Source organism: Zingiber officinale, chromosome 4B (assembly GCF_018446385.1).
Source record: "Zingiber officinale cultivar Zhangliang chromosome 4B, Zo_v1.1, whole genome shotgun sequence".
In the NCBI taxonomy this organism is placed as follows: Eukaryota; Viridiplantae; Streptophyta; class Magnoliopsida; order Zingiberales; family Zingiberaceae; genus Zingiber; species Zingiber officinale.
This window is the reverse complement of record NC_055993.1, coordinates 101,692,971-101,719,772: the sequence shown is the minus strand read 5'-3', so window position 1 is coordinate 101,719,772 and position 26,802 is coordinate 101,692,971. Positions and strand designations below refer to the sequence as shown.

At 42.8% G+C, this 26,802-nt stretch overlaps 1 protein-coding gene and 2 pseudogenes across 1 annotated transcript; 2 read left to right on the top strand and 1 right to left on the bottom strand.

Annotated features, from left to right (window-relative positions):
- Positions 1–110: 110 nt before the first annotated feature.
- Positions 111–18,874, top strand: LOC121978468 (annotated as a pseudogene).
- Positions 18,875–19,198: 324 nt separating this feature from the next.
- LOC121978467 (protein MIZU-KUSSEI 1-like) lies at positions 19,199–19,837 on the bottom strand. Its single transcript, XM_042530808.1, has one exon. The coding sequence runs from the start codon at positions 19,835–19,837 to the stop codon at positions 19,199–19,201; it is 639 nt and encodes a 212-aa protein (XP_042386742.1).
- A 6,718-nt stretch (positions 19,838–26,555) lies between these two features.
- LOC121978466 lies at positions 26,556–26,771 on the top strand (annotated as a pseudogene).
- Positions 26,772–26,802: the final 31 nt, after the last annotated feature.

The following is a 26,802-nucleotide window of genomic DNA, read 5'->3' as shown; positions in this document are numbered from 1 at the left end:
CCAGTTAGGCCCAATAATTCATTTTGGGCTCGTTCCTCTTCAAATCCGACTCATGAGCTTAAATCGACGGAGCACAAGCTCGACTCCCTGCTTAGGGCTCACCGCCACCGATGGGCGATTCCGGCGATCAAAATCGCCGCAGCAGTCCCGTGGTCGTCGCCCCGCGCACCGCCACCTCCTATCTCGATCCCCACTATTGGTCTGGCCGTTCGCCACTCTTTTCCACCTATTTTCCTTCGTTTCGCTTCCTGCCTCAATCTCTGTTCTGACTTAATAGGGGCGTGAGGTTCGCCACCGAGGAGCACTATGAATGGTTCAAAGACTACTCCCACTTCCAACACCTCCTCCGCCCCTTCCTCAATCGACCCCACTCGGTAACTTCACCGTGTTCGCTGTCTCACTGACGCCTCCGGCATGCGTGCATAGTTATAGCATTCAATTTGGATTCTTTGGTATTGCTACGTGTTGGAGATCGGTTGCGGCTACTCGCGGCTCTGCGAGGAGCTTCGCAAGGATGGCGTGGCCGATATGACCTGCGTCGACATCTCTCCTGTCGCGGTTGAAAGGATGCGGAGCCGCTTTAGAGACAAGGGACTTGAAGGTGATGAGTCTGAGTAGGATTTCCGCTGCTCTTGCGTTGCTTATTGAAATGTCAACTTTGACGGTCTGACATGCACCGCCAGGCATCAAGGTGGTTCGGGCCGACATGCTAGGCCTACCTTTTGGCAGTGAGTCCTTCGATATCGTGATCGAGAAAGGCACCATGGTAAAGGCTGAAATGCTCTTTCGACGTATAATTCATTTTGCATCTGTATCATAACTGCATTTTCCATTTTCTTCCACCTTGCTTGATTGTTGATATTCCTGTCTCATTATATCAACATGCTTACTGTCAATGAAATCAACTGAATAGCTATTTCTATTAGTTATTGCTTGTTCTTTAGTGGCTGTAGTATTAGTTAGATGTCCTAGCAGCAGTGAATTTTATTTTATTCAAGTTGTTAAATTAAGAGTAAAGTAGAGAAAAATTTCCAATCACAATTTGAATTTTACATGCAATCTCTACTCATGAAAAATTTTGTTTCTAATCCCTGCATGCAAAGTTTTATTTGTTCAACTCTCTTATGCAAATATTATGACCTAATTGCCCTCAGATTTTTTAAGTACAAAAGATCCAAAAATGAGTATAATTCCTCTTAAATTCAACATTGTATACTAGAATCGAGTATATTTTCTATTAAATTGAGCATATTTTTTTCCTGTTTTAATATAATTTCTCCTAAATTCAATAGTATTTAAAGAAAATCTAATATATTTTCTATCCAATTAAGTATCATTTAAATAAAATTTAGTATATTTTCTATTCAATTGAGTATTATTTAAAGAAAATCTAGTATATTCGAGTATATTTTCTATTAAAATTACCTTTCATATTTTTTAGGTATAAATAGTCTAAAAATGAGTATAATTTCTATTAAATTCAGTACTTTAAACTAGAATCGAATATATTTTCTATTAAATTGAGTACGACTTTTTCCCTACTAATTCCTATTAAATGATTTTTTTTCCTAAATTCAGCACAATTTAAAGAAAATCTAATATATTTTCCATCCAATTGAGTACCATTTAAAGAAAATCTAGTATATTTTCCATTTAATTGAGGTGGAAAAAGAATCGTGCTCAATTTGATAGAAAATATACTAGATTCTAGTTTAATATACTGAATTTAAGAAGAATTATACTCATTTTTAGATTTTTTACACTTAAAATATCAGGGGCAATTAGATAAGTATATTTGACTAGGGAGTGAAAATAAAGATTTGTTTCAATAGAGACTGCATGTAAAATTATGTCTGCCAATGGGGACTGCATGCAAATTTTCCCAATTAAATTAACAAAATAATGCTAGTTTTAATGACTACGAACCTCAATTAACCCAGTATTCTTTTTTACCCTTCACAAAAAATTCCAAACACATGCACTTCTTGTTGGTTCTTCGTAAAGAATGATGGGGATTGCTTCTTTGGTGGAAGCGTTTGAAAGAGAAATGAGACATGAGATTTGCATTCTTTTGCTTGGATGGCTCATTTTAAGGAGAGCAATGTGTTGGTCCTTTGCGGCCCGTAAGAGAAGGGTGGATTACCCTACACAATAAAAAAAAAAAAACACTTTTCTCAAACAATCAAACTTGACAATTACACACTTAAAAGAATAAAGAGTCAAAATAAGTACGAATAAAGAGTCAAAATAAGTACGAGACAAGTAAAGATTTACTTGTTTAGCAATCAGATGATTGCTACTCCAAGAAAAGTTGGCTCAGTAAGACAATCTTCTTCTTGAATAAAACGTCGGAGGCAGAGAAGCCTCGTACACGAAAATATCACTTAGAAATTAAAAAAGTAATAAAACTTGAAATACAGAGTGTGTTGTCCTGAAAGGAGAAGGTCAGGGCTTTATTTATAACCCACTAGTCAAAATTTACCATTGCTAACTGGCACGGTCCAAGCGCCTGGAAGGACTCCAAGCGCCTAGGTGTCGATAAAACTTTATCCATGTCGTAACGGCTATGCAACGGGCGAAAGATAATATTTTATCTAGTCCAGGCGCCTGGAATAGCTCTGAGCATGTGGACCGCCTTCGCCCAGGGGTGCCTCGCTAAGACGCCCCCGGCTAAACCTGGGTGCCCGGAGTAGCTCCAGGCAGCTAGACTCCGGGCACCCGGACTACAGTTAACTTCAGGTTGACTTTCCGTCCGGGTCTTCCGCTCCGGCTGCGCTCGTTTGAGTGATTTCAATCATCCGGAATAGGGCTCATCCGAATCCATTTTCCGACCTTCTCAAGCAACCTTTCGCTCCAACTTCTCGTCCCTGGGAAATGTCGTGCGCTTCCTTCTTGTCCGCCAACGTACTCTTTCGCAGCACCTCGTCCCTCGGACGTACCGAGCCCGTCGACTCTCTCCCGTGCCATCCTTCTCACTAGCTGCATGTTTCACTCAACTTCTTGTGTTCCTAAGTTCCTGCACACTTAGACACAATGATCAAACCACAACATGACCTAACTTGACTCGATTGATCACATCAAAACTGCCACGGGATACTTACAATCTCCCCCTTTTTGATCTAAGCAAACTAAGTTAAGTTAGGATAAACTAAAAACAAATAATGGTAAAAATAACAAGTACACGATTTTTTAAAAAAATGTTAATTTTAAAAATAGATTTTAAAATAATTTTTAAGTTAAAATTATTTTTACAGAAATTTAATTTGATTTAGTTTAGTTTTAATTTTAAATTTTAAATTTTAAATTTAAATTAATTAAAATTAAAATTAAAATTAAAATTAAAATTTAATTTTTATTTTAGTTTTAGTTTTAGTTTTAATTTTAATTTATTTTAATTTTTATTTTTATTTTTATTTTTTATTTAATTTAATTTCTTAGACATCTCACCCTATCTATGTTTTGAATCAGGGAATCTTATAATTTTTGTGAGATAAGTTAGATTCAGTTTCAGGATTTGATTTAATTTTGTGTTAGATTCAGGTTTAACTTTGGGCTCAACAAATAGATATTCTTTGGATAAATTTCTGGGCTATGGTGAGTCACTTGGAAATCATTAGAGTAACTATGCCTTCGAGGTTTTCCAAATTGTCCTATCCACTGAACTTAGTACAAAACCTTGGTCTAACTAGTTAGGATCCGTAAGGGGTAGCTTCGGTTAGTTCCACTAAGCCAAATACACCAGGTCGAAGTCATATCTTCCTAGACATGCATAGACAGAGTTTCCCTAACGTACTATCATCCAAAACTTCATCAGTACCGCAGTTCAAGTTAAACTTTTGTCCTTTTTTAACTAGCCCTAATTACCCTACCGGGTAGGTTATTTTTAATTACCCTATCGGGTAGATTATTTTTGGAGGTGTCAACTAGTTTGAAGCCTCCCCTAAATTATTGATTTTTCTTTTAAGATTTTTTTATAATTAAGATTAGTTTTAGTTAAGATTTAATGTTTAATTTTAAGTTTTAAGTTAATTTAAATTTAAATTTTATTTTTTCTTTTAAGTTTTAATTTTAAGTTAATTTAAGTTTTAAGTCCATTTAAGTTTTAATTTAATTTTGAATTAATTAAATTGATCAAATTGTCCTTCTTTAAAGGAGTGTATTTAATGTTTAAGTTTTTATTAATTTTTAAATTTGAATTAATTAGATTGTTTGAATTATATCTATTTAAAGGTTTATCTTTTAACCTTTTATTAATTATTAATTTTGAATTTTCTAGAATATCTTTGCTTAATCTGTTATCTTTAATATTTAATTTTAAGTTTGTTAAATTATCTTGGGTTTGGATAGGATTTTTTTGGATTGATATTGTTTAGATTTTTAAATAATTTATTAAGAAATTTATTAATTTTATCTAAAAAATGATAATCCCAGTTAGCCTCATTGACTATCTCTGAGGGTGACCGGTCCGGTCCCACGGAAGTTACCCACCGACCACCAGGATAAATCGGGAAGCGCACGCGGCGGCCAGCCCAGAAGCCCAGTATCCGTAGTTGGGGTTCGAACCGCGGGTGCCTGGGAGACAACCTGGATGTCCTACCACGACACTATGGCCCCGGGGATTATTAATATTAATTTTATCTAGATCAATATTGATGTTGTCATCGTTATCATTTGAATTTTCAATTTTATTTAAGTTAAATTTGAATTTTTAATATTTAACTTTTCTAAATTTTTAATTTTATTTAAATTTTTGTGTAAAGTAATATTTTTAATATTATTAGTTGAATTTTTTTAGAGGTAGAGTCATTCAAATTGATTTGGTTATCATTTGAATTTTTAGGGTTATTAATTAATTCCAGATTTTCTAAATTTTCTAAATTAATTAGATTTGTTTTATCAGATAATATCCTAGGGGTATTTTTGCATGTACTATCAAATATACTATTTTCACGTATATTTTTAGAAATATCCAAATTAACATGCATATTTTTTAAACTACTACTAGTAGGGGTATTTTGGTAAATATTACTAACCTTGAGCGTCACCCCTAATTCAGTAGGCTTTTGATTAGATTTGACTCGAGTCCAGATTTGATTTTGACTTGATCCTCTAGCTCTAACGACTCCTCGTGTAGATTGATCAACTGGGTCCAAAGCTCATGTGCATTCTTGTACTTTTCTAGTCTGCATAAAACATTGTTAGGTAAAATATTACAAATAAGTTTACTTACATTTTCATTCAATTCTGAGTCTCGAGAAGGTTTTCTCAATATCAGCACATTATTGAAATTTAGGCTTCCTAAGAACCATTTCATTCCTCGCCTCCAGTAGTTGAAATCTTCTTAATCGTATGGTGGTGGTTTGTGGATGCTCCGTCCTTCTTGAATAGACATTGGTATATTTGCAAAAAATAGACAAGAAATAATTTCCAAGAATTTGTCTTGGGGTAAACAATGTGGGAGATAAAGAAATATGCGCGAAAAAAATATTTTTTTTAAATAATAAAATATTAATAAAAAATATTATTACAAATTTTGTTAAACGCGATATTTTGTCAACACTAATCAACGGTGAAAGAATGCAAATGAATTTTTCAAAAATACTTTTTGAGGGAAAAAAACGAAAGGCGGTACCTGCTCTGATATCACTTGTTGAATTGTGAAAGTCACTAGAGGGGAGGGGGGTGAATAGTGATCAAAAAATTATCGTATCAAATTAGAGTACACACAGCGGAAGAATAAAAGCAAAACAATGCTAACACAAACCAATTTACTTGGTTCAGAGCCTTGGTTGACTCCTACTCCAAGGCCTGCACTCGTTGAGTTCTTTCGTTGGACAATCACTAGTAATTCGCAAAAGGTTACAAATGCAAGTACACAAACTTTAAAAGGAAATACCGACAACAAAATAAAGGAAAGAAAAACTCTTGGCAGCACGTTGTCGGAGGAGCTTTGCAACGTCGCAGGAGCACAGCGCAATAGAGCGGATGTCGTTGTTGTTTGTTGCTCCAGGGCTCACCCTCCTTGTATAGGAAGCTCTGGACACTTGGACTGTGACATAGCCCAGCCAACCAGTGAGCTCGACGTGCGACGATTGTGACGGGATAAAATTTGCACTTCGGGCGCTCGGACCACCTTCTTCCAAAAGTCTCTTTTCCTGCAAGAAAATGTAAGTCCAAGGCAAAAAGTTATATTACCCTGCAAAACAAAAGTTACCACAATTTTAAACAAAAAGAGTAGTAATTATATTCCGTCTCACCAAGACCAGAATCTAGTCAATATCTCACCTTAGATTTCCGAAATAGTTCTAAGTTGGATCGGCGCCTAAGTTCCTTAACCGGGAACACACCCTCACCAAATCTCTCTCCTCCAGTGACTTATCTTAACTTGCCTGCCAGACGCCCGATCAGCCCGTCAACCTGTCTGGACTTCGTGCTAGCTATCAGGTCAGCCCGTCGACCTAGTTGGACTTCATGCAGACATCCGGTCAGCCTCGTCGACCAGTCTGGACTTCGTGCCAGCTATTCGGTCGGCCCGTTGACCTAGCTGGACTTCATGTCAGACATCCAGTCAGCCCGTCGACCAGTCTGGGCTTCGTGCAACTATTCGATCGGCCCGTCGACCTAGCTGGGCTTCTTCTGCATACTTAGTTAAAGTGTTAGATCACAATGAAATTAACTTAACCTACTTTGTCATTCATCAAAACCTGAGTTAGATTGTTAGTGCTAATCGTACCAACACTTTCTTCGAGATTTGTGAGTCCGGTGATGAGTTCTTTGATTCTCGAGTGAATGTGTGCCACGGTTTTGCCTTCTTTTAACCGGAGGTTGCTAATTTGGTTCCGGAGTAGGTCTCGTCTCGCAAGTTTTGCCTCCGAGGTCCCTTCGTGTAGTTCTAAGAATTTATCCCAGAGCTCTTTGACTTACTCGTAGGCTCCAATCCAATTAACTTCTTATGGAGGTAAAACACTCAGCAGATGAAATTCTACCTTGTCATTTGTCACGAAGTCGACTTGCTCTTTTTTCATCCATTGATGTTCTTCTTTTTCATTCCCTTGTTGATCCTTTGGTGCTACAAAACCAAACTTCATTATTATTAATAATTCAAAGTCAGTTTTGAAAAATATCTCGATCTTCTTTTTCCAAATCGCGAACTCCCCCTCGAACTTAGGCAGATAGATGCTCGGTCCGGTCATCGTCTTATGTGCTTCAGTTGGCGGTTGGTCCTTCTGAAGTGGTTGGGCTCTAATACCACTTGTTGGTCCCTTGCAGTCGGTAAGAGGGGGTGAATTGCCCTTCACAATTAAAAAACAAACATCTTTCTCAAACAATCAGGCTTAACAATTACACACTTAAAAGAATAAAGAACCAAAATAGGTACGAGACAAGTAAAAATTTACTTGGTTGTCAATAAGAGGATTGCTACTCCAATAAAAGTTGGCTCAGTAAGACAATATTCTTCTCGAACAAAACATCAGAGGAAGAGAAGCCTCATACACAAAAATATCGCTCAGAAATGAAAAACAGAATGAAACTTGAAGTACAAACTGTGTTGTTATGAAGGAAGAAGACCAGGGCTCTATTTATAGCCCACTGGTCGAAACTGACCGTTACTAACGTGGCACGGTCCGAGCGCCTAGAAGGGTTCGGGCGCCTGGGGGTGGATAAAAGTTTATCTACGTCGCAACGGCTACAAAACGGGCGAAAGATAATATTTTATCTGGTCTGGGCACCTGTAATAGCTTCGGGCGCCCGGACCACCTTCACCCAAGGGCGCCTCGCCAAGGCGCCCCCGGCTGGGCCAAACCGATCTGGGCACCGGACCACAGTCAACTTCGGGTTGACTTTCCATCAGGGTCTTCCACTCCAGCTGTGCTTGCTTGGGTGATTTTGACCATCCGGAATAGGGCTTACCCTAAGCCATTTTCTGGCCTTCTCGAGCAATCTTCCGCTCCGATTTCTCGTCCCTCGAAAACTTCACGCGCTTCTGCAGAGCCTTGTCCCTCGGACGCACCAAGCCCGTCGACTCTCTCTTGTATCATCCTTCTCGCTAGCTGTGTGTTTCGCTCGACTTCTTGTGTTCTTAAGTTCCTGCACACTTAGACACAATGATCAAACTACAACCTAACTTAATTTGGTTGATCATATTAAAATTATCACGGGGTACTTATGTTGGTGCGGTTAGTACTAACGGTATAACGCAGGTTTTGATAAATGACAAAATAGGTTAAGTTAGTTTTGTTGTTGATCTAACACTCTGACCGAGTGTGCAGGAGAAGTCCAAACAGGTCGACGGGCTGACCGGATATATGGCACGAAGTCCAGCTAGGTCGACGGGTCGACCGGATAGCTGGCACGAAGTCCAAACGGGTCGACGGACTGACCAGACGTTTGGCACGAAGTCCAGCTAGGTCGACGGGCTGACCGGATAGTTGACACGAAGTCAAGATGGGTCGAAGAGCTGACCTAACGTCTGACAAGTAAGTAAAGGTAAGTCATTAGAGGAGAGTGACTGTGAGGACGCGTTCCCGGGAAGGGAACTTAGGCGCTGATCCAACTTAGAACCATTTCAAAACTTTAAGTCGAGATCTTGACTAGATTCCAGTCTCGGAGAGACGGAATCTAATTAATACTATTTCTGTTTATTATAACTGTGCTAATAATCTATTTTGTAGGAGATATAAGTGCCTCGGACTAACGTTTTCTTGTAGGAAGGAAGCTGCTGGAAATCAAGGTCCGGGCACCCAGGAGGTACCCGGGCGTCTGGAGGTAAAGTTTTATCCCCAACGTCGCTGTGTCACGTGGAGTTCACTGGTTGACTCGGTTACGTCACTTCACGGCGCCCCGAAGGACTGCGGGCGCCCCGAACCTCCTATATAAGGAGGGTCAAGGTTGGAGTCAGAACAACAACTGAAAACCTGCTCTCCTGCGCTCCTACGACATTGCGAAAGTCATCCGACAAAGCTCTGTTCTTTTTCTTCTTATTGTTTATTGTCGGTATTTTCTTTCTAGCATTTCTGTACTTAATTTTTGTAATCAATATTCGAATTGCTAGTGGATTGCCCATCGAAAGCACCCTTACGTGCGGGCCTTGGAGTAGGAGTCGTCAAAGGCTCCGAACCAAGTAAATTGACTTTGTTAGCATTGTTTTTTACTTTTCCGCTGTGTTTACTCGACGAAATTTTAAATTGATATTCACCCCAACCCTTCTATCGAACGATCACGATCCAACAACTTACACAATGAACCACTTAATATGCACTGGATATCTTTTTCTATATAGCTATTACTAATATATAAGTCTTGATTAGGTTCTTTTTTAATAACATGATAGCAAAAGGCGAATACGCTCGCCCCCAGCACCCCCGCCAACCCGTCCCAGGGCCAACACGGAGGGGATAAATCACGGGCGGCTACTAACCTTTGGAATAGTGACTAGCACATAAGGGAGGTATTTACCTCAGCTTTGTCGAGATTCGAACCTCAGATCTTATGATAATAATATCTCATGTACTAACCACTAGATCCATCCAAAGAGATTTTTTTTTAACAACATGAGATTTTGGGGCAAGTGACCACCAATCAATCATAATTGTATCCCAGCAAAAGGTCTTGGCTCTGCATGTTTTTTATCAATATGTTGAAAAATGTCTCTGGTTAAGTTGAGTTGTTCCACCTTTGAATTCAGCAAGTGTAATATGCTCCAATCCACCCAGCTACAAGTGTGAATGTGTAAATCTAGATCTGGTCTTTTCCACACTTTCATCTTTCCAAATAAGTAGTTTTCAAATCAAACTAAATGTTATTATTTGTCCCAAATCAATTTCCTTGTGCTCATTTTTCTATATATCCTCTCATTCTTTTCTTAATTTACTTTATGGAAATATTGTAATAGTATTTTTACTCAAATACTTTCTTAAATGTTGTTGTATAGAATATTCAACGATCTGGTGATAAGGAGGGGTCTCGATCAGTAGGATGGTCAATGACATGGTGAAGGTCAAAATCCGATCGGGCAACCTACTCTCCTGCTCAGGAGGAAAGGATCCAGGCTGATACCAGTACAACTCGGTTTTATACCGAGCTTCCGACGCTCAAAACAGGTAAAGTAGGCGTCGAGCGGCCAGGCCGCTCGGACACACATTGACGAAACATTAATGACCGAGCAGGCTACATTCAGACACAGCTCCGACCTACATAACGTGGAACCAGGACAATACGATGTTGGTCGAGCGACCATTCCGCTTGGCCCAAGGACAAGGCCCGTCGAACCGCCAAGGGCTGGCCGAGCGTCCATCTCGCTCGACCTACTAACAGACAAAAGGAGGATTAGCCGATATCCTCATAGGGACTCGCGCCATTGACAGACGACATGGTTAGCGGCATGGACAGACAAAGGATCATACGGTGGAAGCTTCCACTGTCTTGTCAGAGATATGCTCGGGTCGTTAATATATGGTATCAGAGATACCTTTCTGACGCGTCTCTTCAGGGTATGCTTTGAGGAGCGTGCACGCATCGGGGAGCGTGTACACGCTCCCAGAGAGTCCTATATAAAGTCCCCCAAGTTTCGACGGATGTATGCATAATCTCTACTATAGCCACAGTTACTCTGTCATTTTGCTTCCTCGTTTGTTCTACATCGTCGATGTTTGACTTGAGCATCGGAGGGTCATCATCAGGGAACCCCTCCCTAGCTCGGCACTGACGTTGCTATGGTTACAGACTTCATTGATGAGGAGTCCATCACAATCATCAGGAGCACCACGTTTTTAACATCCATTATCTCGACTCTCGAAGAGGATCACTCAGTGTTTGCGATCTCATGCATGTTTATACTGGACAGGATATGGTTGACTTAATGGAAAGAAGGTGCAAAAGATACCCATGTAATTGTGAGGTGCTTACCTGGTTTTTTATGTCTCCAAGAACTTAGATCTAGTCTTGACATATGTGAACTATATATTTTTGGTTTAAGGACTGAACTTTTTTTTGTATCAAATATGAAATTGTACTATAGTATTCGAGCATTGGACTGGGTCGAAGGATTATCTGCTTTTAATTATCACAAAAAAAAATTATTTATTTTTCACTATGATAACATAGACATTCTGCAGATATTTTATCTTTCTTGATGTGGATATAGGTTGAAGGGTAGAAAAGAAATTAGAGGGAGGAAGGAGGGCATTTTAATCTTTTCGTTGGTTAGGATTTTAAGGGGGAAAAGGAGGCACTGTAGCAGGGGACTGGGTTCGTGTTTTGCCTCACCGCGACCAAGAGGAACCAAGAAGAAAGACCTTCTTCCTCCCTCCCATCTCCTCGTCGGTGCTGACGTCGGCCGCCGACCGCCACCTCTCCTTTTCTCTTCTTCTCCTTTGGCCGGTAGGCACCTCCGACCATCATCTTCCTTTTCTCCATCGCATGTTGCGGCCGCCGCTAACATAAGGAAGAAGGGGCTTTTGGGCTTGAGCTCTCCTCCGCCGCCAGGAGGACAATCACGGGGTCGTCGTCTCCGACGAACCACCTCCTCCCTCTCCCTCTCTCTCTCGCTCTCTTTGCATCCCGCATCGCCTCCGGCCTTCTCGGCGCGGATGCCGCCAAGAAGCCACATCACTCCTCGTAAACCAGTCGCCGCCTCCTTCCTTCACGCACGCTAGCCTACCGTGGCTCCCCCTGCTCCCTCTCTCGGATGCCGACATCGCCTCTTCGCTCTCCTTTCTCCCTGCCACTCGTCGTCGCCCATTCCGTCCCGACGTCCACATCAGCAGGCCACACGCCACCTTTGGTGTGTCGGCGTCCACAGTCGCTTCCAACGGCCTCCGGCAGCACAATGCCGCTCTCCACCGACCACAGCCAGTGTCGAACGCTACCCTCCAGGGTCACCGCCTAACTTGTGTTCGTTGCCAGGAAGCCGACCAACCACGTTAGTGCAAGATCATCACTAAGCCACATCTGTCCCACATCACCGTCATTTTCCGTCCTTCGAGCCGCGATTGTGTTTCGAACTGTGTGATTTGTGTCTAGTTTCATTGGTGTTATTATAGTCCGGCCTGTGTGTCGAGATCCTGATCCGGCCTGCGCGCCGAGATTTTATCCTGATCTGTATGCCAGTGTCACCTCCCGGCTTGCGTGTCGTTGTCTTATCTCTGCCTGCGTGCTGGAGTTATATGTCGGCCTGCGTGCCGATGTTGTATCTCGGTCTGCGTGCCACTATTATATCCCGACCTACAGCTCGTCTTCTAGCTCCGTGTCGTATCCGGTTTCACGTTGTCAGATCCAGCTCTCCACCCTGATCGGGCGTCTACTCTTCCGGGTCCTGACAACTCGAGCAGCGTCCCATCCGAGGGCGCTCCCCTGGGCCAGGGTACGTCTTCGTACTCGCCTCTCATTTATTTCATTATTATATTATTAGTCTGTTACTTATATGTCCGTTGGATCCGCCTCGAGCCTCGAGGTACCAGGGACCGGGGGGACCCGGTCGCTGGCTGTAGGTAGCATTGACCAGAGGACTTTTGAAGACTTGGTCAACACAGAAGTCATCTCAGCACACCCCTCCTCCGGGACATCGCGACTCGGTCAACATTCCATCCACCTCACCTGACGATCTGTCTGACTCAGATTCCGGACAGGATCAATTTGGCGTCATCTATGGGAATCTTCTCCACCTGTTCTGAGACATGAAGATGGACGACGTCGGGAGGTTCTCTGCCATTATCATAGTTCCGGAGGATCCCGAAGAACATATTATCTTCTACCCTCACTCCACCGGTATTCGGGAGTTGAGGGATCGGATCGAGCTTCAGTCGGCCGACATGTTAGTTTTTTCATTATGTTTTTTCCCTGACTCCACGGGTATTCGGGAGTCAAGGGACCGAGACAAACCCTTAGCCGGTTGTCATGGCTCCCCGATCAGGTATGTTACATGCTCTGCTCCTTTTTTACGGTTATAGGAGCTGCTATAGCTCCCTAATAAGAGAGTAAGATCCTAGTTCCTTGATCAAAGACTAGGGCCTTCGATTTTTTATCGGACACTAGGGGCCCAGCTCCCCGCTCATACACTAGAGACACAACTCCCTGATCATTGGCTCGCAGTACGACTTCCCGATCAGGATCTAGGGGTCTCGCTCTTTGATTACAGGCTAGGGACCTTGCTCTCCGATCAGGGACCAGGGGCCCAACTCCCCGATCATCTGTGTTATAGGCTCTGCACCCTTCACCATGAGGCTCTGCATCCCCTTATTGTTACAAGCTCTGCACCCTTCACCATGAGGCTCTACATCCTCATACTGTTACAGACTCTGCATCATTCATCATAGGGCTCAGTATTCTCTTACTGCTATAAGCGCTTCACTCTATTATTATTATATGCTCTGCATCCTCAACCCGTTTTGCATTCTTTTACATCTACAGGCTTTGCTCCCTTCACCCATGGTGCTCTGCTTCCTTTTATTGCTACGGGCTCTGCTCCCTTATATGACTATGGGCTTCACTTCCTTTGACGGTCGGGGCTCAGATTATTCTCTCCTTGACTCCGCGGACATTTGGGAATCATGAGATCGACACTATTTCTCTCCCTGATTTCATGGGTATTTTGAAGTTGAGGGACTGAGACAGATCCTCAGTCGGTCGACACCACTCCACGGTTAGGTATAATAAAGGATCTCCTCCCTCATATTGCTACGGGCTCCGCTTCTATGTATTTCAGGGCTTATCTTCCCCCTTTTCAGGGTCGAGCTATCGCTACTGATCTCAGACTAGAGTATCACCACCGGTCTCAAATCGAAATCGATAACGATCTCCCAGTCAGGTCTCCAGATCAATTCCTGGTCAGGTCTCCAGATCAAGTACTGGTCATGCCTCCAGAACATTTCCTAGTCAGGCCTCCAGAACATTTCCTGGTCAGACCTCCAGAGCATTTTTTGGTCAGGTCTCCAGATCAATTCCTGGTCAGGTCTCCAGATCAAGTATTGGTCAGGCCTCCAGAACTTTTCCTGGTCAGGCCTCCAGAACATTTCCTGGTCAGGCCTCCAGAGCATTTCTTGGTCAGGTCTCTAGATCAATTCCTGGTCAGGTCTCCAGATCAAGTACTGGTCAGGCCTCCAAAACTTTTCCTGGTCAGGCCTCCAGAGCATTTCTTAGTCAGGCCTCCAGAGCATTCCCTGGTCAGGCTTTCAGATCATTTCCTGGTCAGGCCTCCAGAACACCTCTTGGTCGGTGTCCCAGACTCTCGCCTCAGTGCGAGTTATAAGTGAGCATGCTCTCACACCCAACGACCTTCCAGGTCGGTGTCCCGGACTCTCGCCCCAGTGTGAGTTATAAGTGAGCATGCTCTCATGCCTCCAGACTCTCGCCTTAGTGCGAGTTATAAGTGAGTATGCTCTCACGCCTCCAGACTCTCGCCTTAGTGCAAGTTATAAGTGAGCATGCTCTCACGCCCAACAACCTTCCAAGTCGGTGTCCCAGAGTCTCGCCCTGGTGCGAGTTATAAGTGAGCATGCTCTCACGCCCAACGACCTACCGGTCGGGATTCCAGACTCTCGCCCTAGTACGAGTTATAAGTGAGCATGCTCTCATGCCCAACGACCTCTCGGTTGCCACTCACTCCTCACTCGCCGCTCTGCCCCGCACGCATCACAATTGATTCACTTGCCGCTCTGCCCGACACTCTCAGCTCACGTTTTCGCTCACCGCTGTTGCTCGGTCGGCACTTACTGCTCACTTGTCACTCTGCCCGACACTCATCATTCGCATTTCGCTCGCCGCGGTTGCTCGTTGCTACTCGGTCGATACCCACTTTCCCCCTTGCTTGGCATTCGCATAACCGCCTGATTGTTCTACTCCCGTTCATGCTCCATCCAGAGGCTCTACTCGTGTTTGTGCCTGATCCACATGCTTTGCTCTCGGTCACTTTCAGTCTCTCAGGATCCACGCCCGACTTGGCTCATAGAGCCTTCGCTCCCATTCACACTCGATCCACGGGCTCTTCTCCCATTCTCATTTGGTCTCAGGCTCCGTGTCTATCCAACGCAGGCTTTGCACCCACTTGACATTCTTTCGATCACACGACCGACCTTCTCTTAGTCGACCGATCAGTATTGCTTGGCCATCTACTCAGGCGTTTGCTTTGCACCGCTCGGCATTCTCGATCATCCGGTCGCGATTTACTGTCGCTCGGTCGGCACTTTTTCAATCGCGCGCTCACCCGTCCTTTGTCTACTCACTCAGCATTATCTCGGTAGCATGTTCTGCAGCTTCTTTATTGCTCGGTCGCGATTTATTGACGCTCGGTCAGTATTTTTCTCGGTCGCGATCATGGCTCTGCTCTCCCATCATTCTCTTTATTGCTTGGTCGTGATTTATTGACGCTCGGTCAATATTTGTCTCGGTCGCGCTCACGGCTTTGCTCGACCATCATTCTCTTTATTGCTCGGTCGTGATTTATTGATGCTCGGTCAATATTTGTCTCGGTCGCGCTCACGGCTTTGCTCGATCATCATTCTCTTTATTACGTGGTCACAATTTATTGACGCTCGGTCAGTATTCTTCTCGGTCGCGCTCACGGCTTTGCTCGTCCATTATTCTCTCTATTGCCCGGTCATGATTTATTATCGCTCGGTCGATATTTTTTTGGTTTTCCGATCGTGATTTATTGTCGCTCAATCGCGCGCTCGACACCGCTCGCCCCTCTTCTTCCGATCCGCTCAGCATTTTTTGATCCAGGTCAGTCTTATTCGATGGCACGGTCACGATTTACTATCGCTCGGTCGACACTTGCTCGATCGCGCTCACAGGTTTGCTTGTCCATCAGTCTCTCTATGGCTCGGTCATGATTTATTGCCGCTCGATCGGTATTTTTTCGGTCGCGCACTTAACATCGCTCGTTCATCATCTTTCGACCCGCTCGACATTCTCACTATTTCCTGATCGGTAATTTTCGATCGCCCGGTCACAATTACTGATGGTCGGTTGACATTTTCTCGGTCGCGCGCTTGACATCGCTCGCCCATCATCTTCCGACCCACTCGCAGTAATCTTATTGCACAGGTATCGTTCAGATGTTCGATCTGGGTCGGTTGTCATTCTATTCGACACTCATAGCCTGGTTGACATTTATAGTTTGCGACTCACTCGTCGTTCTGTCCTACCCTCGTCGTCCGTGTCTCGGTCGTCGTTCTGTCATACACGTTGCTCGTATCTCACTCGTCGCTTTGCCCCACATTCGTCATCCGGTCGACACTTGTTTTTTACTTCTCGCTCAACAATCGCCCGATCGCTCTGCTTAGCATTGTCCGATCACCTGCTCGATATCGCTCGATTTCCTGTCCAACGTTGCCACAACTACTCGTTCGACGTAATAAAGACGAGCCCAGTGATCTGATTCCCCGTTCGGTAGCGATTCTATTTTGGGCTTGGTCTAGTCAGTCGGACTTGCGCCTCCTTCGACTAGACTTGAAAGGGAGGCTTGTGATGTGGATATAGGTTGAGGGGTAGAGAAGAAATTAGAGGGAGGAAGGAGGGCATTTTAGTCTTTTCGCTGGTTAGGGCTTTAAGGGGGAAAAGGAGGCGCTGTAGCAGGGGGCTGGGTTCGTGTTTTGCCTCACCGCGGCCAAGAGGAACCAAGAAGAAAGACCTTCTTCCTCTTTCCCATCTCCTCGTCGGCGCCGACATCGGCCGCCAACTGCCACCTCTCCTTTTCTCTTCTTCTCCTCCGGCCGGCAGGCACCTCCGGTCATCACCTTCCTTTTCTCCATCGCATGCTGCGGCCGCCGCTAACATAAGGAAGAAGGGGCTTTGGGCTTGAGGTCTCCTCCGCCGCTAGGAGGACAATCACGGGGTCGTCGTCTTCGACGAACCACCTCCTCCCTCTCCCTCTCCCTCTCTCTCTCGCTCTCTTTGCAGCCCGCATCGCCTCCGGCCTTCTCGGCGCGGATGCCGCCAAGCAGCCACACCACTCCTCGTAAACTAGTCGTCGCCTCCTTCCTTCACGCACGCTAGCCTATCGTGGCTCCCCCCTACTTCCTCTCTCGGACGCCGACATCGCCTCTTCGCTCTCCTTTCTCCCTGCCACTTGTCGTTGCCCATTCCGTCCCGACGTCCACATCAGCAGGCCACACACTACCTTTGGTGTGCCGGCGTCCACAGTCGCTTCCAACAACCTTCGGCAGCCCAGTGCCGCTCTCCACCAACCACAGTCAGTGTCGAACACTACCCTCCAGGGTCATCGCCTAACTTGTGTTCGCTGCCAGGAAGTTGACCGACCACGTTAGTGCAAGATCATCACTAAGCCGCATCTGTCCCACATCATCGTCATGTTCCAGCCTTCGAGCCGCGATTGTGTTTCGAACTGTGTGATTTGTGTCAAGTTTCATTGGTGTTATTATAGTTCGGCTTGTGTGCCGAGATCCTATTCCGGCCTATGCACCGAGGTTTTATCCTGATCTGTATGCTAGTGTCACCTCTCGGCTTGCGTGTCGTTGTCTTATATCGGTATGCGTGCTGGAGTTATATGTCGGCCTGCGTGCCACTATTATATCCCGACCTGCAGCTCGTCTTCTGGCTCCGTGTCGTATCCGGTTTCACGTTGTCAGATCCAGCTCTCCACCCTGATCGGGCGTCTACTCTTCCGGGTCCCGACAACTCAAGCAGCGTCCCATCCGAGGGCGCTCCCCTGGGCCAGGGTACGTCTTCGTACTCGCCTCTCATTTATTTCATTATTATATTATTAGCCTGTTACTTATATGTCCGTTGGATCCACCTCGAGCCTCGAGGTACCAAGGATCGGAGGAGATCCGGTCGCTGGCTGCAGGTAGCATTGACCAGAGGACTTTTGAAGACTTCGTCAACACAGAAGCCATCTTAGCACACCCCTCCTCCGGGACATCGCGACTCGGTCAACATTCCATCCACCTCACCTGACGGTCCATCTGACTCAGATTTCGAACAGGATCATTCCTCATGAAAACCTTTTAAATCTTAATTCAAGCTTCTGTTTTTATCACTGCTAGGAATGTTCTTAAGTTTGTATCATTAATCTTATTAGTTAGTTTTTGTGAGCTGACATTAGTCTTTTAATAAATGTCTTAATTTTCTGTCATTAAACGTCCTTTTTAAAGGATGCATTGTTTGTGAACAGCGGTGATCCATGGAAATTGGAATCCCCATCCCGAAACACTAAATAAGGTGATGAAAATGCTTGAGGGGGTTCGTAGCCTTCTCAAACCAGAAGGCATCTTTATTTCAATTTCTTTCAGACAGGTAGTCTCAGCTGAACATGGTCCATTCACTTAATCTCCTACATCTTTCTATTTTACCATTTCTCACATTGCTAGTTTAACTCGTAGCCACATTTCCGGCGGCCTCTATTTGAAAGAACCAACTTTACTTGGTCTGTAGAGTGGAAGACCTTTGAGGAAGGTTTTCATTATTTCTTCTACATCCAAGGAAGGTTGTTTTTCAGATGCTCCTTGAAAGGGGCAGGGATCTTCTGGTCCGTAAATTGCGGATCAAGAGATGGTCCACTGATCTGGACCTTTAATTTAGATAGACCCCATCTTTAAATAGGTGGGGTTTATTTAAATCAAAGGTCCACATATAGTGGACCATCCCATGATCCATAATTTGCGGATCAGAAGATCTATTCTCCCTTGGAAGACATTTGTCCTTTGTGTTTGTTATGATTGATCAAAATGAATTTCTCATTTGCATTTTTCAGGGGAGGACAGTGAAAAGTGGTGATTCTGAAAATGAAAGATCGAGTGGTCGGTCTATCAATTCATTACACGAAGAGCTGGAGGACGAGAATTACATGTTCCATACTACCTTATGCAACGAGCTTGAGAATACAATGGAGGTTCCTTCGGAATGGTGCGATGATTAAGATATACCATATGAGATCTTGGGGTCGAAATTCGACGTGACCGAGAATAATCTTTCTCATGTCTTGGCCATTTACACTAATGGCTAATAGTCACCGTGATTTATCTCTTCCGTGTTAACCTAGAGACGAATTAACGAGAACACTAAGGACAAACGAATCATTTTTTTTACCACTTGAGAACACAATGAAGAACTAAAGAATCAAATTCTGATCACTTGTTTGTTCGATGGGTCAAATACAAGATGCAGTCAACGGACAGAACAATGACCGGATCCACGGTCGAACGGACCAGACCCGACCCGTTCGGTTTGTGCAGCTACTAGGCTACTCTCCCACACGGAGGAAGAAGATGCTGAGCTGAAGGCCCAAGCTTCCAGTGGGGTCCACCAGATGGTAGGACTCGCTGTCGGCGGACCCCACCACCCTCTCGAAGTTCCCGCGTACATACGCAAACGACTCTCCCCGTCCGCCGCTAGGCGGCGGCAGGGGCAGCCTTCCGGCCCCGGAGGTGACGGCCTTCAAGGCCTCGAGGGCTCGCGCTTCCGCCCCCGTCGCCGGCCTCGGGCCGCCGAATCCCGCCCTCCGCCCGCCGCAGTGCACAGCCCATCTAGGCGCTTCCAGGAGCGGCCCGGTCCACCTGAGCCGGTCGCACTCCAGCGCGATCCGCCCGGCGCCGTTTAGCTCGGACGCTCCGATCGGCAGGTCGATGATCACGGGGCCCGCGCCGGTTGCCTGCTGGAGGCAGAGAGTGATGCGGTTGTCACTCTCGTGGGGGCGGCAAAAGAAGGTGCCGGCGACGTGAGCTGCGACCGCGGAGGGGGAGGAGGAGGCGGAGCTGTTAGATTGGGGGAAGAAGAAGAAGGGGTTGCAGGGGAGGAGTAGGGCGTCGGCGAGCCAACTAAAAGCTCTCCGCCATCTTGATTCGGCGGCGGCGGCGGCTTCTCTGGAAGGTGCGTCTGCCATTTAAGAAATTTTAATAAATTGTTTCGCATGAAATATACACAAAATAAACAGATGCCTATGCCCCCATTTTTCCTGGCCATCAATTCTGTGTTAATTAGTATTTATTTTAATTTTTATTTTTCATACGGAAAATGATTTTGCTTAATTACTCCGACATCTCCGATAGTTCGAGAGATTTTGCTTTATTTTTATTTTTGAAGGAAACTGTCATTAACTTTTAAATGAATAAATTCATTAAATTTGTAACAAATATATCATGACATTTATTTATTTATTTATAAATTGCTCTTAAACCTTTATTTGCCATTGCACCTCCTATTAAAATTATTTAATTATATTATTTCTTTTTTATGCTTAATAAACTAGTGTGAGACATATGAGTGATTAAATTATTAACTATGTGCATTAACAATGTGTCACGATGCTTAACAATAATTTGATAAAAGTAAATAAATGACACGATAGATATAGGGCACCTACAATTACGGATTTATAGCATAAAGTTTATATTATAAATACTATCACCATTATATGGGTGGAGTTTCTAATTATTTTTTTTGATAAATCAGTCTCAAAATCTTAGGACCGATTTATACTTTTTAAAAAAATACATATCAATCTTGGGTTGGGACCGGTTTATAAAAATAAAAAAAAAAAAAGTTGCATATCAATCTTGGACCCTATTTAATATTTCTTTTAATTTATTTTTTATAATGACTATTTTTAAAATAACAACTATTCTTTACCTATAAAATATCTTGCAATGTTTTATTTTTTTCATCAATTGTAGTAATGTATCTCTATATTTTGATTTATTTTGATCGTATCACTATAATTTTTAGCCAAAATTGATGAAAATTATAATGACTCTTTTATGAATTATTTGAATTCTTCATATATTGAAGAAAAATCATCTTCTTAAAATTCCACTATTTGTCTTACACAATAGACTCAAAATTTCTCAAATACTCCATACGTATCCCAACATTATCATAATTTTTAGATTCCTCATAATGCCCCTCAAGCTCAATTTTATATGTATCCTCATGAATATATTTCAACGATGGACAATCAATTTTTTATGTCGCCCCCTCCTTTTGGATTTCATCCTCTAGATGTAGTCGCATTCCCTTCAGACGAATCAAAAAGGACCAACAACGACAAGGAGTCTGCAACATCGTTTTCTATACCAGAGTCTTCATTTCCACCACATTCATCTCTTTTTAGGCTAGAAAACATTACCATCAATAAGGATACAGAGACAAGTTATGAAGAGAATGTTGAGGTTGCAAGGTTACAAACATAGTCCCACATTAAAAACATATGGAAAAAATCATGGATTTATAAGAAAAAGATATCTCAATTGGCATGAAACCTTTTGGGGAGAGCCCAAGAGCAAAACCATGAGGGCTTAGACCCAAAGTGGATAATATCATACCATTTTGGTGATATCTAAATTCTTTTCGATCCTACAATTGGTATCAGAGTGAGGTTGCTCTTTACTAGACTAACTGTCGGAAGAAGCATGAGCCAGAACCATGATCCAAGATTAAACCATGTGGGTGAAACCTTGAACAAAGTAGGGGAAGCCCTGAGCAGGTCAAGAGTGACTCGATGCTCGAGGTGAGACCCTAAGCAGGTCAAAAGTGACCCAATGCTTGAGGGGAACTCTGTGGTCCTTTGTTTGAGGGAGGGATTATTGGGGTTGCAAGGTTGCAAACATAGTCTCACATTGAAAACACATGGGAAAGATCATGGGTAAAATATCTTCATGAGCATGAGGCCTTTTGGAGAGAGCTCAAGAGCAAAATCATGAGGGCTTAGGCCCAAAGTGGACAATATTATACCATTGTGAAGATATCTAAATTCTTTTCGATCCTATAGAGAATGCTCAGAAGAAGAAGAATAAGACAGCTTGGTCACTAGAAGATTCTTGCAAGGTCATGGATCTTTGTAACTACTGATCCAATGATTGGCAATGTGATTGGCAATGCACAGAAGGAAAAATCTTTTTAGAAATGTATCACAGAGGAGTACAACGAACATTAGCTTGCTAGTACTATGGAGAAACAATTGAAGCAGATAAAATCACATTTCTTTAACTTCTAAAGGTTGGTGAATGAGTTTAGTGGACTCTATAATAAGTGGCATAGCAAATGTACAAGCGGTTGGAGTGACGATTAAATACTAACAAAGGCACATTAAGAGTGGATGAGTAATAAAAAGAATAAGTCTTTCAAATATGAACATGTGTGAAAGATTCTCAGAGAATGCGAGAAGTATGCTCCATAATCAAGTGACAATAGTTCCAGAAAAAAGGCAAGGGCATCTGAATCAGGAGCATACTGTTAGAACTCCAAGAATGTTTTGAGGTGATTAACAAAGTTAGGTTAGGTCATGTGGTGTTTAAACCTTGTGTCTAAGTGTGCAGGAGCTTAGGAACACAAGAAGTCGAGCAAAAGACGTAGCTAGCGAGAAGGACGGCATGGGAGAGAGCCGACGGGCTTGGTGCGCCCGAGGGACGAGGTGCTGCGGAAGAGTACGCGGGCGGATGAGAATGAAGCGCGCGGCGTTTCCGAGGGACGAGAAGCCGGAGCGGAAGGTTGCTCGAAAATGCCGAAATTGGGTTCGGGTGAGCCTTATTTCGGTTGGCTGAAATCACTCAAGAGAGCGAAGTCGGAGCGAAAGACCCGGACCGAGGTGAGCAACACTGGAGCAGAGGGCCCAGAATGAAAGTCAACTATGTTGACTTTAATAGTACAGGCGCCCGGAGCAATTCCGGGCACCCGGAACTCGATTTTGATCGGATCACATTTGATCACGATCCGTTGCGAAGGGGATAAAACTTTATCCACCTTCCAGGCGCCTGGAACTCTCTAGGTGCCTCGACCAAGACTATAAATACAACCTTGGTCCAGAAGCTTTTCAATTCAACAAGCAATTAGCAATACAACACTTGTGCGCTTTCCTGTTTTGTTTAGCTTCTCTTTTCTGTGCTTTCACTGCTGTAAGAGGCTTCTCCGCCTGAAGGAGATACTTAGTGGGATCATCTTCCTTAGATTAACAACCTCCTCGGTTGTAACCAAGTCAAGTCTGTGAGTCTCATCTTTTCAGTTTCGTTCTTTATTTAATTTATGCAAGTGTTACTTTAAAAGTCCGAGAAGGGTATTTTGGTTTTATATTGTGCAGGGCTATTCAATCCCCCCCCTCACCCTTTTAGCCAGACAACCGAGGTCCAACAAGTGGTATCATAGCCAAAACACTTCAGGAGGACTAACCGCCGATCGAAGCAAATACAATGGTCGAACTAAACATATACCTGCCAAAGTTCGAGAGGGAGTTCGCTAGCTAGAACAAGAGAATGTAGGTATTTTTTAAAACTGATTTCGATTTACTTCTAATAATGGAATTCGGTTTTATAGCATTGGAAGGTAAGGAAAAATACCAGTGGACAAAAAAGGAGTAAGCCGACTATTAGGCAAACAATAAAGTAAAGTTCCATCTGCTGAGCATCCTTCTACCACAAGAAGTCAATCGGATCAGCAACTACGATTCAGCAAAGGAGCTTTGGAAGAAGTTCCTTGAGCTACACGAAGGGACGTCCGAAGCCAAGCTCGCGAAACGGGACTTACTTCGCAACCAGCTGACCAACCTACGGCTTGAAGAAGACGAGACAATTGCACATTTTCACTCGAGAATTAAGGAGTTCATCATCGAACTATCAAATCTCGGAGAAAAGGTAAGTAATCGAGATTCGCTAAGGTACGCATTAAATGCATTCCCTAGGAATACGAAATGGGTTTCACTTGTAGATGCTTTTTATATCTCTAAGGACTTAGAAACTATTACCTTAGAAGAATTATTTTCTATATTTGAAGTGCATGAATCGAGATGTGCAGGTACAAAGGAACCGAAGCACAACATCACCTTTAAGGCAACGAGAGACGAAAATGAGTCAGAATCTTCTCTCGACGACGAGGAAATGGTAATGATGGTAAGACGCTTTAAAAAGTTGTTTAATTCAAGTAAAACTAACCATCTGTAGGGTAGAAAGAAAAGGACGATTAGATGCTACCATTGCAACGAAGAAGGATACGTCAAAGACAACTACCCCAAGCTAAGGAACAAGGACAAGGACAAAGGAAAGAAGTCTGTCCAAATAAAAAGGTTCAAGACATTGAAAGCAACATGGGACAATACGTCGTCCAAATCGAAAATCAAGGCCTTCTCCAGACTTGCATTAATGGAAAGTCATCAAGACGAAGACTACGATTCAAGCTCGTCCGAAATTAGCATCGAGAGCATCGATGAAGGGGGAGCTACGTCGGAAGAAAGCAGCAGTTCAGGGGGTGCCACGGATAACGAGATCAACAAGGTAAGTTAGGTACGATCTCTTGCTCCCAATAAATTATTTAAGTTTGTTAAAATATTAACTAAAGATTGCTGCAAATTAGAAAAAGAAATAAAAAATTTAAAATTAATTCTAGCTAAATCTTACCCGTTAGAAGAGTTTGACAAAGTAAAATTAGAAAATTATAATTTGCAAAAAGAAATAAATAACTTAAAAAATCCTTCATGCTCATCTAATACAAGTTTTAGAAAATTTAATAATCTAAATTGGTATTTTAGATATCACAAGGGACAAATTTAAAATATTTTAAAGAAATATGACCCTAAGAAATAACTAATTAATCCACTTGGCTGGAACCTATATTGGGTTCTGAAGTCATGTTTAACTTGAACCTTAATTTAGATTTAGTGTTTTCAGCAAGAAAATTAAACGTTTAATTTCTGTATGAGACTTTGTCTAGAAGTGGTTGATGATTCAATAACCAAGAAGGCCTAGTGCCTCACCACAGCCTGGAAGTCAAAATATTGAAATAAAATGTTCAATTAACTAACTGATAAAGCATTAAAATTGAGATTAGTTAATGCTTTAAAAAAATTTCAAATATTTTTTTCTTAGTTAGAAATGTCTCAAAAATATTTTTAAGAAATGTCTAACTTAGATTTTTTCCGGCTTGAATTTTGTTTAAAATTCTTAGAAATATTTTTGCTTGCAAAAACTTAGCAAAACTTTCTTTAAAAAATATATATATTTTTTATAGTTAGTCAAAAATATTTTTTTGCTTAAATTTTTTTACTTAATAATTTTTACAAATTTTTCAGTATTGTCAAAAATTTTCAAGAGTTTTCAAAATTTGATAAAGTTATTTCAAAAAAATTTCTACCCTTAGTTTTTCTTGGTACCCCATTTTTATGTGATCAAAGGGGGAGAAGGAAAAGATTAAGACTAGGGGGAGGTAGATTTAATTTTTTACACTTTATTGCAGAATTTATTATTTTAATTTTATGTCTTTTTATCCTAACTTAACTTGGATTGTTCATATCCAAAAGGAGGAGATTGTTAGAACCCCAAGGATGTTTTGATGTGATCAACCAAGTTAGGTTATGTCCTGTAGTGTTTTAACCTTGGGTCTAAGTATGCATGAGCTTAGGAACACAAAAAGTCGAGCAAAAGACGCAGCTAGCGAGAAGGACGACACAGGAGAGAGTTGGCGGGCTCAGTGCGTTAGAGGGACGAGGTGCTGCTGAAGAGTACGCGGGCGGACGAGAAGGAAGCGCCCGGTGTTTCCAAGGGATGAGAAGTCGAAGCGGAAAGTTGCTCGAGAGGGCCGAAATTAGATTCGGATGAGCCTTATTTCGGTTGGTTAAAATCACTCAAGCGAGAGGAGCTGGAGCGGAAGACCCGGATCGAGGCAAGCATCACCGGAGCACAGGGGCCAGACCGAAAGTCAACTATGTTATCCGAGCGCCCAGAGCGATTTCGGGCGCTCGAACCCCGATTTTGACCGGATCACATTTGACCGTGATCCATTGCGAAGGGGATAAAACTTTATCCCCCTTCCAGGTGCTTGGAACCCTCTAGGTGTCTCGACCAAGATTATAAATACAGCCTTGGTCCAGAAGCTTTTCAATTCAACAAGCAATTAGCAATACAACACTTGTGCGCTTTCCTGTTTTGTTTAGCTTCTCTTTTCTATGCTTTCACTGCTGTAAGAGACTTCTCCGCCTAAAGGAGATACTTAGTGCGATCATCTTCCTTGGATTAACAACCTCCTTGGTTATAACCAAGTCAAGTCTGTGAGCCTCATCTTTTCAGTTTCGTTCTTTATTTAATTTATGCAAGTGTTATTTTAAAAGTCCGAGAAGGGTATTTTGGTTTTATATTGTGCAGGGCTATTCAACCTCCCTTCTAACCGGCCAATCGAGGTCCAACACATACGAGTGTTGATGTGGGCAATTACAAAGTCGCACTCATCTAGTCAACCAAAAGGTGGCTAAGAGGAAGGGTAAAACTAAATCTACAATATTTGAAGATGTTAAAGAAAAGACGAAGAAAACATTGGGAAAATTTACAAAGTACAATCAGCAAAAGTTGAAGACTTTGGATACTGCTAATGAAAACAAGAAATTGGAAGCCTTCCAACATGAGTATGAAATTTTTATGAGATACGGTAGGAATGACAGAGGAGCAACTTCGTATACATAGCCATGCTTGTCAAATGATTAAAAAGAAATGGGGTCTGGAGTAGTTTATATTTTTATTTTGTATGTTGTTTTTTACATGCATCAGCTTATGTAATGTTATTTTATCAAATAATGTAATTTAGTTTTCATTAAATTCACTTTCAAATTATCCATTATTGTTACAGCTATGGGTTCCGTATTGCGAGTCAATCCTACTCCACTAGTCCAAATAGGCAGCATAGGGCAAGAAATACTACACCTAGGAATCAACAACATGAAAACTTTGTTATAAATTACCCTTTTCCTTATCGGTATCGGGGCTAACAAGAATGGTTGGGACAACAAACATCTATCTTGTTTGTACTTTGGGTATCCGTATAACCATCAAAGATCGTTGAAGTGACTATTCTTGAAAATAGGGGGTGTTGAATAAA